A 15,564-nucleotide genomic window follows, 5' to 3' on the forward strand; every position below is an offset into this window, starting at 1 on the left:
GGCCATTCTGTGAAATTTAGTAGTTGATTAGTTTCACATTGAGAGCGCCTGTTACTATTAACTATTAGTAATTACTTTTATTATTATGAACCAACATAAATAAATGCACCTTTCTCTTCTTCTCTTCTCTCTTCCTCTCGCTCTCATCCTCAGATCTGAAGGCTGATGGAAACGGTGCGTGTACGTTACCAGATGCCAGCAATTCTGCCCCTCAGGAGATTGACCCATCTAAAGAGAACAATGTGCTCTTTTCCTACTCTGTGCATTGGGAGGTCAGACATCATTAATCTTTTTCAGCTAAAATAACCTACCACTCTTTCTTTGTGTGCTGTAATGTCCTGATGTGTCTCTGCTGCTCTGTAGGAGAGTCAGGTGAAGTGGGCATCTCGCTGGGACACATACCTCACCATGAGCGATGTGCAGATCCACTGGTTCTCCATAGTCAACTCGGTGGTGGTGGTCTTCTTCTTATCAGGTACATATCATTGCTAGTGTTGCACTGGAACTAAATGGACCTGCTTGCTGGCTAATTGTACCAAGCTAGTCACTAGTAGTTTGTTGTTTTGTATTGTTTATGTATTTTTTCCACCTATGTTTGGGATGAACGTTTTAATTACTCTGTTCTGCGAGACGAAAGGGGATAGTCTCAGCTCTCCTCGGCCAGTAATCTTGCAGTAACACTTTGCCAGTCTGGGACACACTGTAATCTGCTTGTCTGTGCTGTGTTTGCAGGTATCCTGAGTATGATCATCATCAGGACCCTGAGGAAAGACATCGCCAACTACAACAGAGAGGATGACCTTGTAAGAGGCATTTACTTTTTTGTTATTGTGCAGGCTCAGGAGTTTGTATTTACTAGTTTCTTCTCTTTCAATTTCTCAGGAAGACACCATGGAGGAGTCTGGCTGGAAGAACGTGCATGGAGATGTCTTCCGACCACCCCAGTATCCCATGATCCTTAGTTCTCTGCTAGGTTCAGGGATTCAGCTCTTCTGCATGGTTCTCATTGTAATCTGTGAGTAGGATTTAAGAATGATTGTGGAACATCCAGGCAGAATTAATGGCAACAATGATACTAGTGGGTGTGTGTCTGTGTCTTGTGTGTGTGTCTTATATAGTTGTGGCCATGCTGGGTATGCTGTCTCCATCCAGTCGAGGGGCTCTGATGACCACTTCCTGCTTTTTATTTATGTTCATGGGGTAAGAGGGTCTCGTATATTGGTTGTGTACAGTCGGCTTTCAAGTTACTGGCAGTCTTGATAAAGATGGGTAGTACTTCTCAACAGTGATCTTTGGTGAAAATGCTTTTTCTCCCAACCTTGGCACGGTGTATGAGGGCAAATCAGACATGGGTCCTCTGTCAGACAAATTTGTTGCAGTTCCAGTTTATTGGAATTTTTGGGGGGCACATGTGGTTTTGGTAAAAATAACTATATCTTGGTTGATGATTTGTTTTTTGAGTAATTTATTTTTTCAATTAAGACGCCTCCAATGAGACAAACTGTTTGATATGATGCAGTAAAAGTGACTGAGGCAGTACAAACAAAGCTTAACATGACTTATTGTATTAAAGCATTTAGTGGATGGAACTTATGAGAAGTAATAACTGAGAGAAGTTTAGTGTTCCTGTGTGTTTAGTGTTGTTTTAGTACATTAAGCCAAGCGTTTCTCAGCACCCCTAGCTATTACACAAGTTTGCGATATGCGCAGAGGCTTTAGTCAGTTAAATAAAGGTTTAAGAGACTCAACCAATCACACCAAGTTACTTATATTTTTGACCATCTTTGCAGTGTATTTGGAGGCTTCTTTGCTGGTAGACTGTACCGTACTTTGAAAGGCCACAGATGGAAGAAAGGAGCTTTCTGTGTGAGTAAATCTATATAAGTGTTTTACTCTATATAAAAAATGCATAAACTCTGTTGCTCAATACAAAAAACTGGACTTTCAGGTCCTAAAGTAAATTTAACCTGAGGTAAAGAGCACTTCCTTTGTTTACTTAAATAACAAGAAGTGATTGTATTATGTATAAATATGTCTTTCACATGGCTGAGTGAAATGTTGTCCTTACAGCATTACTTTAATCTATTGAATTTTAGGCTTAATTGCTTATGCACAGCTTAGCTTAAATGAGTTCGGTTCTGGACTAGGTAGTTAGATGGTGTGAGCTTATGTGGCGGAATGGTAGAAGCCACTGTAACGTCAGTGCCTCAATGCATCAATGAGTTCCAGTTCTCACAAATACAGACGGTGCATGGAGATACAGGAACCTAGCCATCGGGCAACACATCAGTGCACCTTAAGTGTGGATCCCAAGCCCAAATAAATAGGAATAAACTGTGCCAAATTAAATAATTGATTGTGGCAATTCCTAATGGGCAACTGAGTGGAATCATTTACTTAGGTGGTTAAATAGTGTCACAGGATGTCTATCAGTTGCACAGGTCCTGAGGAAGCCACACATGCCTAATTTATCACCCCACTTTCAATGTTCTTGACCTTTTATAAGGGCGGCACGGTGGCTAAGTGGGTAGCACTGTCGCCTCACAGTCCTTTCTGTGTGGAGTTGTCCATGACTGTGTTCGATCTAACCTTGTGTGATCTGATGAACCTTGTGTAATGAGTAACTACCGTTGCTGTTGTGAATGTAACCAAAGTGTAAAACTAGAAATACACCCAAACATCAGTGGTAAACCAAGAACACACCAAGGATGACGCATAGACCAAGTCATACACATAAGGTGCTGAAACGGCCACACCAGAGTAACCCGCCAATACCTGATAAAAGGAGAAACCCCCCCCCCCCACACACACACATGTGAAATCTGCCTCTTACTGTTACAATAAATGACACGTGATAAACATGCTGTTAAAACTCAAATAAATAAATAAATAAAAAAGGTGATTTTGCACTCTTGATTTTGCATCCATCTTTAATATAGTCTAATAATAAAAACTGACTAACTTCTTCAGTAAAGCTAGAGTCATTTCTTATGTTTGCTCCAAATGACTTTATTTGCAGTGGTAGCTGATAGGGTGTACTTACTTAAACACAAATATTAGCTCTCATATTGGTAACTAAACAATGGAGTCAATTTTGTATTGTTTGACCTGTTGTAAGCAATTTCAAAAGACTGTTGATTATACATTTCCTAAGTACTTACCTGCTACTTTACTAGGGGCACCTGTATTAAACAGCCATTCTTTCAGCAGCAGCGCAGCACATCAAGTTATACAGACATGGGTCAAGAACTTTGATCTGAGTGATCAGGTTGATTGGCATGTTAGAAATGGCCAATCTTTTGGAATTTCCATGCATTACAGTCTAAAGTGTTTAGATATAATTATGCCCAAAACAAACATCCATTTAGGTTTTTCGTTTTCTGGCAGAAAGGCCTTGTTGATACAGTAGTGTTCAAAAAAATAGCAGTGATTTTAAAAAAGTGAATAAAGCACAAAATCATTATAATAACTTTTATTTCCATAAATGCAAATGCACTGAAAATACTACACTTTCAATTCTAAATCAAAACATTAACAACATTTTGCCAGTTTGTGTTCATCCTTTACAGAAAGTTAAGAAAAATGAATATTAGGCTGTTCAAAAAAATAGCAGTGCCAGCATTTTTCATTAAAAACTCAAAGAAATGATCTATAACATGAAAAATTTTTTGAGGTTTTACTGTACTTTAAATTACTGAACTAATATTTAGTGGCAAAACAATTGTTTCTGAGATCTGTGTTGCATGGAGTCAACCAACTTCTGGCACCTCTGAACAGGTATTCCAGTCCAGGATGATTAGACTACATTCCACAGTTCTTCTGCAATTTTGGGTTTTGCCTCAAAAAAACACGCTTCAGATATCAGAACACAAGTTCTCTATGTGATTGAAGTCAGGGGATTGTGCTGGTCACTCTATTACCTCAGTCTTGTTTGTCTGTAACCAAGATGTTTTGGGTCATTGTCATGTTGAAACACCCATTTTAAGGACATTTCTTCTTCGACATAGGGCAACATGATCATCTCAAGTATTCTGATATATTTAAATTGATCCATGATCCCTCGTATGCGATAAATAGGCGTAACACCATGGTATGAAAAACATCCCATATCATCATTTTGTACCACCATGCTTTACTGTCTTCACAGTGAACTTTGGCTTGAATTCGGTGCTCGATGGTCGTCTGACATACTGTCCACTAGACCCAAAAAGAACAATTTTGCTTTCACCAGTCCACAAAATGTTGAGCCGTTTCTCTTTGGACCAGTCAATGTGTTCTTGGCAAATGTTAACCCATTCAGGACACGTCTTTTTCTTAACAACGGGACTTTGCAAGGAGTTTTTGCTGGTAAATTGGCTTCACTTAATCATCTTCTGTACTCACTGGTAACTTCAGATGTTCCTAATTCTTTCTGGAGGTGATCATTGGCTGAGTATTTGCTATTTTGGCTATTCTTCGATCCATTTGAACAGTAGTTCCACGCTTCCTTCCACGTCTTTCAGGTGTTGGTTGTCACTTCAAGGCATTTGAGATCATTTTAGCTGAGCAGCCAATAATTTGCTGCACTTCTCTGTATGTTTTTCCCTCTACTATCAACTTTTTAATCAAAGTACGCTGTTCATCAGAACAATGTCTGGAACAACCCATTTTACCCAATATTTCAGAAGGAAATGTGCTATGACCAACCTGTGCAACATTTGCCACCCCCCTAAATTAAATAAGGGCCAAATTTGACACACGTTCTTCTGCAGAATGAATGATTTCACCAATTGAACTCCTCACTGCTATTATTTTGAACAAGCCCCTTTCAATCAATGCTTCAATTACTCAGAATGAGTGGCATGCATGTCCTAATTGTTGGGTTTGTTTTGTTTTCATTACTCTACTACACTTTCAAGTAAATTATTTGCTACTAAAAACAGTGATTCATCAGGTTAATGGTGTTGGACTGCTATTTTTTTGAACACCACTGTAAAACAGTTCAGAAGGGAATGGTCACACTGGTTTTAGACAAAACTTTGCTGGTGACACTTTGGAAAATGACTGGACACACGTTACCCTATCTCTTATCCCCCATTCAACAATTCAGTTACCCGCCACCTGATCTTAGACTAGTTATAAAGCATACACCACAGCAGCTTGGCAAAAAGAATAGGAAACTCATACCGGCAACAAACTCTACAACATCCACCCTACCATAAAAACAGATGGAGCTCAATACTCCAAAAAATGATGGAAACAAAGTATCTACACAAGATGCTGCATAGGACACATGAGCTGGAAATACACCCAAACTGGAACTCTTACCGTGGCTCTTACCATTCCGCCACATGAGCCATGTGAAACTGACCCATTCATACTTGCTGCAAAGAGACCAGGCCCCACCGCCGCTCAGGTGGCGCAGCGGTAAAAAGACACGCTGCAACCAAAGCTGGATTCTGAGTACCTCGTATCGAATCCAGCTCTGCTTCACCGGTTAGAGGCTGAGTGGCTGTATGAGCAACAATTGGCCGGTTGCTCAGTTGGGGGGCGGGACAAAGAAACGGATGTGGCTCTCTCACGGTCAGAATGCGATTACGAATTCTGCCGGCTGATTAGAGGCGCCTGCACAGAGATGAGGAAGAGTGCCCTTAGGGTGTGCCGCAACGCTGGGTGGCGCCACACTCATCAATGTGTAGGTGGCAAAAATGCATCCGGCTGCTGCCCATGTTTCGGAGGGGATATGGGTTAGCTTCGATCTCCTCGGTCAGGGCGGGGTTCGGCATAGACAGAGAGGAAGCACGATGCAAATTGAACAATTGGATGTGCTAAAGGGGGAGAAAAAGGGAAAAAAAAAACAGGCCCCCACTTGCCCCTTCTGTGGATCAAGAAGTTCATGTTCATGCCAACAGATGAATTAAACAGATAAACCCTATCTCTTTTAAAAGCAGCATATTTATAATCTTTTTCAAAAAATTTTATGTATATGTTTATTTGTGTGCCTCTTTTAGACTGCAACTTTGTACCCTGCGGTCGTGTTTGCCATCTGTTTCGTGCTGAACTGTTTTATTTGGGGGGAGCACTCGTCTGGAGCTGTAAGTTATTCTCCTCTGTTTATCTGACCCAGTAACGTTCTGTTTGAATGTAGTTATTATTTTAACTGTAAATGTCACTCCTGTCTTAGGTGCCGTTCACCACCATGCTCGCTCTATTGTGCATGTGGTTCGGGATTTCCATGCCTCTGGTGTATCTGGGCTACTATTTCGGCTTCCGCAAACAGCCGTACGATAATCCGGTGCGCACCAATCAGATCCCTCGGCAGGTTCCAGAGCAGCGTTGGTACATGAACAAGTTTGTTGGGTGAGTTTCACTTCCGGTGAATATAAAGAACACTATGAACATAAAAAATTCTATGCATTCTATAAACATTTACTTTTTAATCAATTGTCATGATTTTTAGACATACTTCATATTGTTTTCAATTATATATCAACTTCTGATTTTTTGTTGACATTATTATCATTATGCATTATCTCCCATTTCCCCCTGATTTAGCATAGTCAATTTGTTTTCTGCTGCTGTGGAGCCCTGATTGCATTCAAGGAGGGTGTATTTGCTGCTCACGTGCCCTCCGACACATGTGCAGTCCTAGCTTCTGCACAGACGCCTCCATCTGCTAACCAGGGTCCTTGCATAGCATTTGAAGACCCACTCATTTAGTCCGGTCATTTCCTCAACCCAGCAGATGCAATGGCCAATTTGTGTCTACTGCAGCCAAGACTCAACTGTTCAAAATCTCAGAGCTGGTGTGCTAGCAGAATATCCCACTGCGCCACCTGGGCTCATGCTGGTTTTTGACTCTTATTAGGTGCATGTTGTAACAAGTATTAAATCAAGTATTAACTGAATCATATTTACGGTTATATTCTTTCTCTTTGTAGGATCCTGATGGCTGGCATCCTCCCATTTGGTGCCATGTTTATTGAACTTTTCTTCATCTTCAGTGTAAGTCTGACTTGCTTGTCTTAAATCTGTTCTTGCTTGGCTCAGTAGTGGCTGCTTGGCAGAGCTTTTTGATTGATAGCTCAAACCTCTTCCCACTAGGCTACCACTGTCTTATGAATTAATATAAGCACAGCACACCCATTGAATATAATTAAATACTTACGTAATGTGCAAATGCGTTAACTGTTATTTGTTTCTTCCCCCAGGCTATTTGGGAAAACCAGTTTTACTATTTGTTTGGCTTCCTCTTCCTGGTCTTCATCATCCTGGTCGTGTCCTGCTCACAGATCAGTATTGTCATGGTTTACTTCCAGCTGTGTGCAGAGGTGGGTTGTGCTGTATGAGTGTGTGTTCAAAGGGAATGAATTATTTGCTGTTTAAGCAAACACAGAATCAACTGACATCTGACAGGAATTACAGATATATTCAATTGTTAGCTTTTTGATTTTGTGGTGATCAAGTCATGTGAATTTATGAGTTAGTTCAGACCTGCAGTGCATTGTTTTAAAGCCTTTGTAAACATAACTATAAACCTTTATTTGGAAATATATATAAGGGGGTTAGGCTTGCAGTTACTATCATTATTATTGCTTATTATTATCAATATTTACTATTAAAAGACACTGCACAGTGTGCTTTAGTGGTGTAGCAGTCTACCAGACTAGCTTACCGCTACAGTGTCTTTAAAATCATAAGTTCAGTTTTTAGCAGTGCTACTGACCTTGCCAGCCACTTAACAGACACAATTGACTGTTTTTGTTTGGATGTAAAGAGGGATATCATCAGTGATCTCTAAGACTGATCTGTGCCCTGCCACGATTGGGGGGGGTGAATCACATAGAGCATAGCATGACTCTCTGTATGTGGGAACCCAGCACAAGCAGGTGATAAACAGCTGGCACCATGTTGGAGGGAGCTCCCAATAGTCTGCAAGTATGGAGTGCCTGCAAGCAGCACTGAAAGTACAAAGGGCAATTCAAAATGGCTGCTAATTGTTGCAATTTTGACTGTTGCATGTCCTTTTATACCCCTATTCCCACAGGACTACCGATGGTGGTGGAGGACATTCTTGGTGTCAGGAGGTTCTGCCTTTTATGTGCTCATCTATGCCATTTTCTACTTCATTAATAAGGTATTTGTCAAATGTGATTTGTAAACATTGCAATGTTATCTTAATATTACGATTACTATGACTGTCACAGTTTGCCAGTTTGAGAGACAGTCCACCAGCTCTCCTTGATCTAATACAGCAACTAATGAATATTATAGTAAAATATTTAATATGTACAGTATATCCTACATACACTATTATTCCGGCATTTGCATATACAATTTTCATCCTTATTTTTAAAGCATTGTTTGATTTTTCTGAGTAGACGCTGTGTTGGTGAATGATAGATCATGTCAAGGCTGATCTTAGCAACATGCTTTAAAAAATTGTGAAAGTGTGGGAACGTGAATAATTCGGAAGGAAAACGTTGCTAAGAAAAGAGTTACGAGGTAAAACAAAAGATCAGTGCAGTGCACTGTAGAGCAATGGCTTTTAAAAGGAAAAATCTGTTATCAAAATGGTATTAAAAGTATTTGTCATGTTATTTGATGAAAGCCTGAACCTCTATTTACAGGCTAAACAATTAAACATACACCTCAGGCTATAGGACGGACCCGAGACGAAGACCAAATACAGCTCTGAGTTAATGGGCCACTCATCAGCTCATGATATCACTGAAACAATAAAAGACTTTTGATTTTAGATATCAGAATCACGCATCTCGTCCAAATCTCACTAAACGGACTGAATGTGAATTGGAAAGGTTCCTATTCTTACTCTTAGTTAATTAATGGTCATGAGAATTATCCTTAAATTATCCTATGGACATTTATTGGTAATTAATCCAAATTTCATTACAGTTTGTGTTTGCTTTGATGTGTCAGTGCAGAAATGCACTGAAATATTAAAGAAACTGTAAATACAAAGAATTTGTGTCAGCAGTGGTTGGCTAGCACAGTGGTCCCTAACCACCGGGCTGTGGACCGGCACCGGGCCGGGTCATTTATTACCGGGGAGCACAGAAAGAATAAATAATTAGAGATCGCTACAGGAGCAATTCAATTTCCAATACTCTTCGGGTGTTATTGTCTTATCACCACTAGGTGGGAGCAGTGTCTTGTTGCAGCGTAAAAGCTTAGTATTTACAGTGATTTTCCATTCTCTAGTTATTCTATATTAAATCCTCCAGCCTCCCAGTGTACGGTCCGTGGTGCAAAAAGATTGGGGGCTGCTGGGTTCTCACACAATTTTTTTTTTTGTTTTTTTATTTTGTATTATTTTTTTTAATGCATTTTTCCCCATTTTCCTCCCGATTTAGCGCACTCAATTTTGTCTTCCGCTGCTGAGAGATACCAGATTGAATTCAAGGAGAGCACGTCACTGTACACGCCTCTTCCAACACATGCATTATGGTCAAGCGTCTTTTCCGCCAGTCATACACAGCGTATGAAGACCTACCCACCCACACATAGGCCGGCCCCCACCCACAGATACGGTGGCCAGTTAGTATTTGCTGCAGGCACTGCTAATTATGCCAGCCAGATGGCGCCCAGCCGACCGGTGGCGACGCCAAATTTTAAACCGAGTAGTTCAGAATCTCGGTGCTGGTGTGCTAGCGGAATATCCTGCTGCGCCACTTGGGCGGTGCAATGTTTATTTTCAAGAGCAGAAATGCTACGTAGCTCTTTAAAGTAATTTCTTTAAAAACGAGCCCAGTTGGGCAGTGGTACGTTTTTAAAGAAATTACTTTAAAGAAGTCATTTATCTGTTTTAATCTTTGGAGCTACGTAGCATTTCTGCTCTTAAAAATACCACTAGTGGGTAGGGTACTGGACTAGTAATCAGAACGTTGATGGTTTAAGCCCCACCCCTGCCAAATTGCCACTGTTGGGCTCCTGAGTAGGGCTCTTAACCCTCAGCTGCTCGAACTGTATTCAGTTGTAAATGTAGGGCAGTTGAAGCCTTGTGGTTAAGGTACTGGACTGGTAAGCAGAAGGTTGCTGGTTCAAGCCCCACCACTGCCCTTTGAGCAAGGCCCTTAACTCTCAATTGCTTAGACTGTAAGTCGCTTTGGATAAAAGCATCTGCTAAATGCCGAAAATGTAAACAGTGGGGGAGGGGTGTTTGTTTTATATACTCTTCTGGCATTAAAAATGTTGTTTTTGCAAAATAGTGACACTTCCTATACTGTAGTCCAGATGAATGAGATGATGACACTAATATTGATGATGACACATGCATATTAAGTGACACTTGTAAGTGTAAATTTCGGACTGAAGTGTTGTTTTCCCCTCTGTTTTTACCCAGCTGGACATTGTGGAGTTCATTCCCTCGTTGCTGTATTTCGGCTACACGGCCCTGATGGTTTTATCCTTCTGGCTCCTAACTGGGACGATCGGTTTCTACGCAGCGTACATGTTCATACGCAAAATTTACGCCGCAGTCAAGATCGACTGAGCCCCAGTCCGTCTTCGTTTTGTTACCTTTTTCATTTCTTTTACTTTACCTTCTGGTTTGGCGAGCAAGCACTGATGTAAGTGGGAGATGTGAGTGTATGGGGATGTGATGAAGTGACTTGTATGCAGCTCCGCACCTGTGGACTGGAGGAGAACCGTACAGGTGATTTGTGCACAGACCAGTCGCTCCTCCACTCGAAAAGAGATTTCATTGCTATGGATTGTAGAATTATCATTTATTATTTTATATTTAAATCTTCTTGCACACACCACATGGGCCAAAGTTTGTGATATGTTGTTTTTTTTGTCTCATTGTAATTAGAATACATGATGATATCATTTTACGCACAGTAGTCATCTTTTACTTTATTGTGGTAATATGAAACAGTTCATATGTGTCTGGTTTAAAGTGAAGTGTTTGTTGTTCATTAGCTGTGTGGGAACGGCATGTTGAACAAGAAATTGTCCATAGCCTTTTTTAAATTTAAAACTACTGGGCCACCGTTACTGGCAATATGGGTTTTTAAAGATGCACTCGGATTAGGATTTGATTTGCGTTCACCTTCCCAGAATATTTTGAACACACTGAATAAAGAAAAACATTTAAAGATTCCTTTTAAGGCATGAACAATCCAAAACGTTGTTTGATTTGTCAACATTAGACTGTAAAATAATTTAAAGGAGGCTCTTTAGTTCTGTGCAATCTAAAAAATATATATAGTAAACTCAAACACATGCTAATTTTGTGCATTTGGTTGAGATTGGATATATTTTAATGTGATTCTTTTAGTGACTGATACCCTTCAGGACAATAATGCACAAAGTTGAATCAGTTCATCTGGACACAAGTTTGGTCAAGAGTTTGGTTCTCTGATTCAACTTTGTGGATTTGTGTACCTGGATTATTGAGCATGCTTCAAGAGGTGTCTCTACGATACACTATATTGCCAAAAGTATTCACTCACCCATCCAAATCATTGAATTCAGGTGTTCCAATCACTTCCATGGCCACAGGTGTATAAAGCCAAGCACCTAGGCATGCAGACTGCTTCTACAAACGTTAGTGAAAGAATGGGTCGCTCTCAGGGGCTCAGTAAATTCCAGCGTGGTACCGTCATAGGATGCCACCTGTGCAACAAGTCCAGTCGTGAAATGTCCTCGCTACTAAATATTCCACAGTCGACTGTCAGTGGTATTATAACAAAGTGGAAGCGATTGGGAACGACAGGAATGAGGCGCATAGTGTGCAGAGGTCGCCAACTTTCTGCAGAGTCAATCGCTACAGACCTCCAAACTTCATGTGGCCTTCAGGTTAGCTCAAGAACAGTGTGTAGAGAGCTTCATGGAATGGGTTTCCATGGCCGAGCAGCTGCATCCAAGCCTTACATCACCAAGCGCAATGCAAAGCGTCGGATGCAGTGGTGTAAAGCACGCCGCCACTGGACTCTAGAGCAGTGGAGACGTGTTCTCTGGAGTGACGAATCACGCTTCTCCGCTGACAATCCGATGGACGGGTCTGGGTTTGGCAGAGACTGTGAGCCAGGCCTTCTCATCCAACATCAGTGTCTGACCTCACAAATGCGCTTCTAGAAGAACACACTTCTAAACCTTGTGGAAAGCCTTCCCAGAAGAGTTGAAGCTGTTATAGCTGCAAAGGGTGGGCCGACATCATATTACACCCTATGGATTAAGAATGAGACGTCACTCAAGTTCATATGCGTGTGAAGGCAGACAAGCGAATACTTTTGGCAATATAGTGTATTTAGAAGTGTCCCAATATTAACTTTTACACCCTTGTCCCTTTCCTAAGGCTGTAGCTCACTGTGGCAGGACCTATTGTAAATCAGTAAATTTGCATTACTTGATGTAATCAATGAGATTAATGACTAACAGTCTTTTTTTCCATAATCTCAGTTCCCTTCATAAGAACCATGAAATTTGATGTATTTATTTTCTGCTAATGCATTCCACTGTGCAGCTGCTCTAGCCCGCCGGGAGTACACACTCGCAACATTGGTTTTGTTCTTGTTTTAGTACTTTACCAATGCGTACATGTCAGAGCACCAAGACCACGACATCGAAAAAAAATCGAAGAAACAAGCAGCTCATAATCTGTATCTAATGTGGAAGATGAGTGGTTGTGCAGTCTGGTAGGACGTGTTCTCATGTTACACTGATTTCAACCTCAGTGGAAAACCTGCATTTGTATAAATGGCCCATTTATTTCCGAATCACTCCAATTTGCTGAGACTTTTCTTTTTTGTCTTGGCTTAAAGTTATATCTGTTGCGATGCTGTGCTACTGTTTTAAATCGGCCACAGCAGGACAGTATCTCAGTTATCCAAACCCCATTTCCACAGAAGCTGAGAGAAACTTATTTTTTTTTATAATTCAACATAAAAAGATGAATCTGTGATTTTGCTTGTTCGCTTATTCTTTATGTATGTAACAAAAGTTGAGATTTCCAGCATTTTTACTGATCAGCTTCAATGGAGTTTGTAAATATAAAAACATTTAAAATTTGATGCCTGCAAGACATTTCCAAAAAGTTAATAGAATAAATGTTAATAGAATATTTGTCCTAAACTTTGTGAGGTATTTAAAATCAGCTAAAATGAACATTTTGTAATGCAAGATTGTAAAGTAATTGTCTTTTACCATCTGCTGTACATAATACTGTAAAAAGATAAGGTGTAGGGAATCTGCAAAGATCTGTCCATGTATGTCAAAGCCAGAAACCACTGTTGAATGTGCATGACGTTTGAGCCCTCAGAAAGCACTGCATGAGAAACTGATAAATTTAGCCACACAGTATTTCAGAAATCCATTGTTTCTTAACACAGTCTGCTGCTGCAACTTAAAATTCAAAGAAACAGTTATATATAGAACTGCCTGTGAGTTCTCTGGGCCTGAGCTCAACTCAGATGGACCGAGTGCTGTGCTGTGGTTTTTTGGATGTCGGATGTCAAATTCTCTGTGCCAAAGAAGACCAGACTGTTATCAGAGAAAGCTATAAAAAGGCTCTGACATCTGTCATGTTACGGGTGTGCATCAGTGCCCATGGCATGGGTGACTTGCATATGTGTGAAGGTACCATTGAAGCAGAGGAATATACTGATTGGGATTTTAAAGAGATATATGCTACAATCAAGGCGACGACGTTTCTCCAGTCCATGAAATCCATGATTTTTTTTTAGATTTTTTTTTTGGGTGCATTTTCTCCCCTTTTTCTCCCTTTTTAGCGCGTCCAATTGCTCGATTGCAACGTGCTTCCTCTCCACTAATGCCGATCCCTGCTCTGATTGAGGAGAACGAAGCTAACCCACGCCCCCTCCGACACGTGGGCAGCATGCCGTATGCATCTTATCACCTACACTTTGACGAGTGCAGTGCAGATCAGCGTTGTGTACGGAGAGACACACCCTGAGAGCACTCTTTTCTCATCTCTGTGCAGGCGCACAGGCAGAGCTGAGATTCGATATGATTTATTCGAGATCCAGCTCTGGTTCCAGCGTGTGTTTTTACCGCTGCGCCACCTGAGCGGCCTGTACATGTTTGGCCTGCAGTCCATATCTGTATCCTGTTGAAAATGTATGGTGCAGCATGAAGAAGAGACACGGACGACAGCGACTATGGACTGTTGAGCAACTGAAGTCTCGTTTTAAGCAAGAATGGACATAATTCCACTTGCAAAAAGGTAATGGAACATGTGGTAAGCTCGTTTCTGTCTCAACGTTTTTGAAGTGTGTTGCAGGCATTTAGTTCTAAATGTGTTTGTCCCATTGTTTCTGGAAATGGGGTTTGTATATTTACACAACCTAAACCAGTAATTATTTCTGCATTGTACTGTATAGTAAACTGAAGTCTCATTGTCTGTGATTTCGGGTTTGGGGTGCTTTTATAGTTAAGCTTTTGTTATTAAGTATGGTCAATACAAATGAAGGCTAACGAAAATTCTGTGACGTCGAGACATGACATCATGAAATTTTGAAATATCCAGGTAGAATAGTTTGACTTTTGAAGGGTTTTAAAACTTTGTTTTTATAGAAATCTTACATATACGCCATTAATACATTTGTATATCTGAATGCAGTATAATAAAAAGCCACTTTATTAGGAACACCTGTACATATGCTTATTGATGTAATTATTCAGTGTATTGAATCATGACCGGTTTAAATAAACACCAGTATTGAAAAGGCAGTAAGTGACTTTGATAAGGGCACCACCCCAAGAAGAGCTGCAGACTAGTAACTAACCCATCTGACACGTGCAGTCGGCAGCCGCTTCTTGACACCAGCCAGCAGTGAGCTGTACCTCATGTAAAAAGACACGCTATGCCACATGTGTACCCCCACTACTCATGCCAGAGGCACTGAGTAGAAGCCCCAACCAACTATATTCTCTCTGTTACTGTCAGTTGTGTCTGTTGAGTGCCCAGTAGTCCACTGAGTCTTAACACTTGAAAGCTTACCACTTTAGTGCCCCAGAAAAAGCTGGCGAAATTGTCTTGTCTCAGCGGATAAAAAAGTTACAGTAACGTAACTAACCACTATTTTTTTTTACCAAATATGAACATTTAGGCACATGGGCTACACAAGCAGAAGCACACCTTTGGGTTTACCTCTCAGCTAAGAACAGGAACATGTGGCTACAGTAAACACAGGCAGAGCAAAACTGAACAGTTAAAATCTCAAGGAATTTTCAACACCTTGTGGTAAGGCCAGCTGTAGCCTAGTGGCTAAGGTACTGGACCAGTGATCAGAGGGTTGCTGGTTCAAGCCCCACCACTGCCAGGTTGCTGCTGTTGGGCCCTTGAGCGAGGCCTTTAACCCTCAATTGCTCAGACTGTATACTGTAACTAATGTACAGTAAGTCGCTTTGGATAAAGGTGTCTGCTAAATGCTAAAAATAATGTGTAATGTGGCTGATTTGAGAGCAGTGTTAATGTGTTCCTAATAAAGTGGCCAGCAATTGTATATTTAATTAGAATCCTTCTTTATTATTGTAGTTATTATCATTGTTATTATTTACATATCTTGTTCAGCTTAGTGGATGGATGTACAGTGCCTT

The 15,564-nt window shown here is 40.7% G+C and overlaps 1 protein-coding gene across 1 annotated transcript in view; it reads left to right on the forward strand.

The window, feature by feature from the left end:
- The window catches only part of tm9sf4 (transmembrane 9 superfamily protein member 4), a 28,375-nt gene extending 17,271 nt beyond the window's left edge, over positions 1–11,104 (forward strand). Inside the window, exons 7-18 of the mRNA XM_063015161.1 lie at positions 154–272; positions 364–475; positions 733–803; positions 883–1,015; positions 1,119–1,200; positions 1,791–1,866; positions 5,991–6,074; positions 6,164–6,339; positions 6,921–6,984; positions 7,191–7,310; positions 8,027–8,116; positions 10,343–11,104. Of these exons, the coding sequence (XP_062871231.1) occupies positions 154–272; positions 364–475; positions 733–803; positions 883–1,015; positions 1,119–1,200; positions 1,791–1,866; positions 5,991–6,074; positions 6,164–6,339; positions 6,921–6,984; positions 7,191–7,310; positions 8,027–8,116; positions 10,343–10,492 (1,277 nt within the window). The 3' untranslated portion in view covers positions 10,493–11,104. The remainder of the gene's footprint in view (positions 1–153; positions 273–363; positions 476–732; positions 804–882; positions 1,016–1,118; positions 1,201–1,790; positions 1,867–5,990; positions 6,075–6,163; positions 6,340–6,920; positions 6,985–7,190; positions 7,311–8,026; positions 8,117–10,342) is intronic.
- Positions 11,105–15,564: the final 4,460 nt, after the last annotated feature.

Source organism: Trichomycterus rosablanca, chromosome 19, assembly GCF_030014385.1.
Source record: "Trichomycterus rosablanca isolate fTriRos1 chromosome 19, fTriRos1.hap1, whole genome shotgun sequence".
Classification (NCBI taxonomy): domain Eukaryota; kingdom Metazoa; phylum Chordata; class Actinopteri; order Siluriformes; family Trichomycteridae; genus Trichomycterus; species Trichomycterus rosablanca.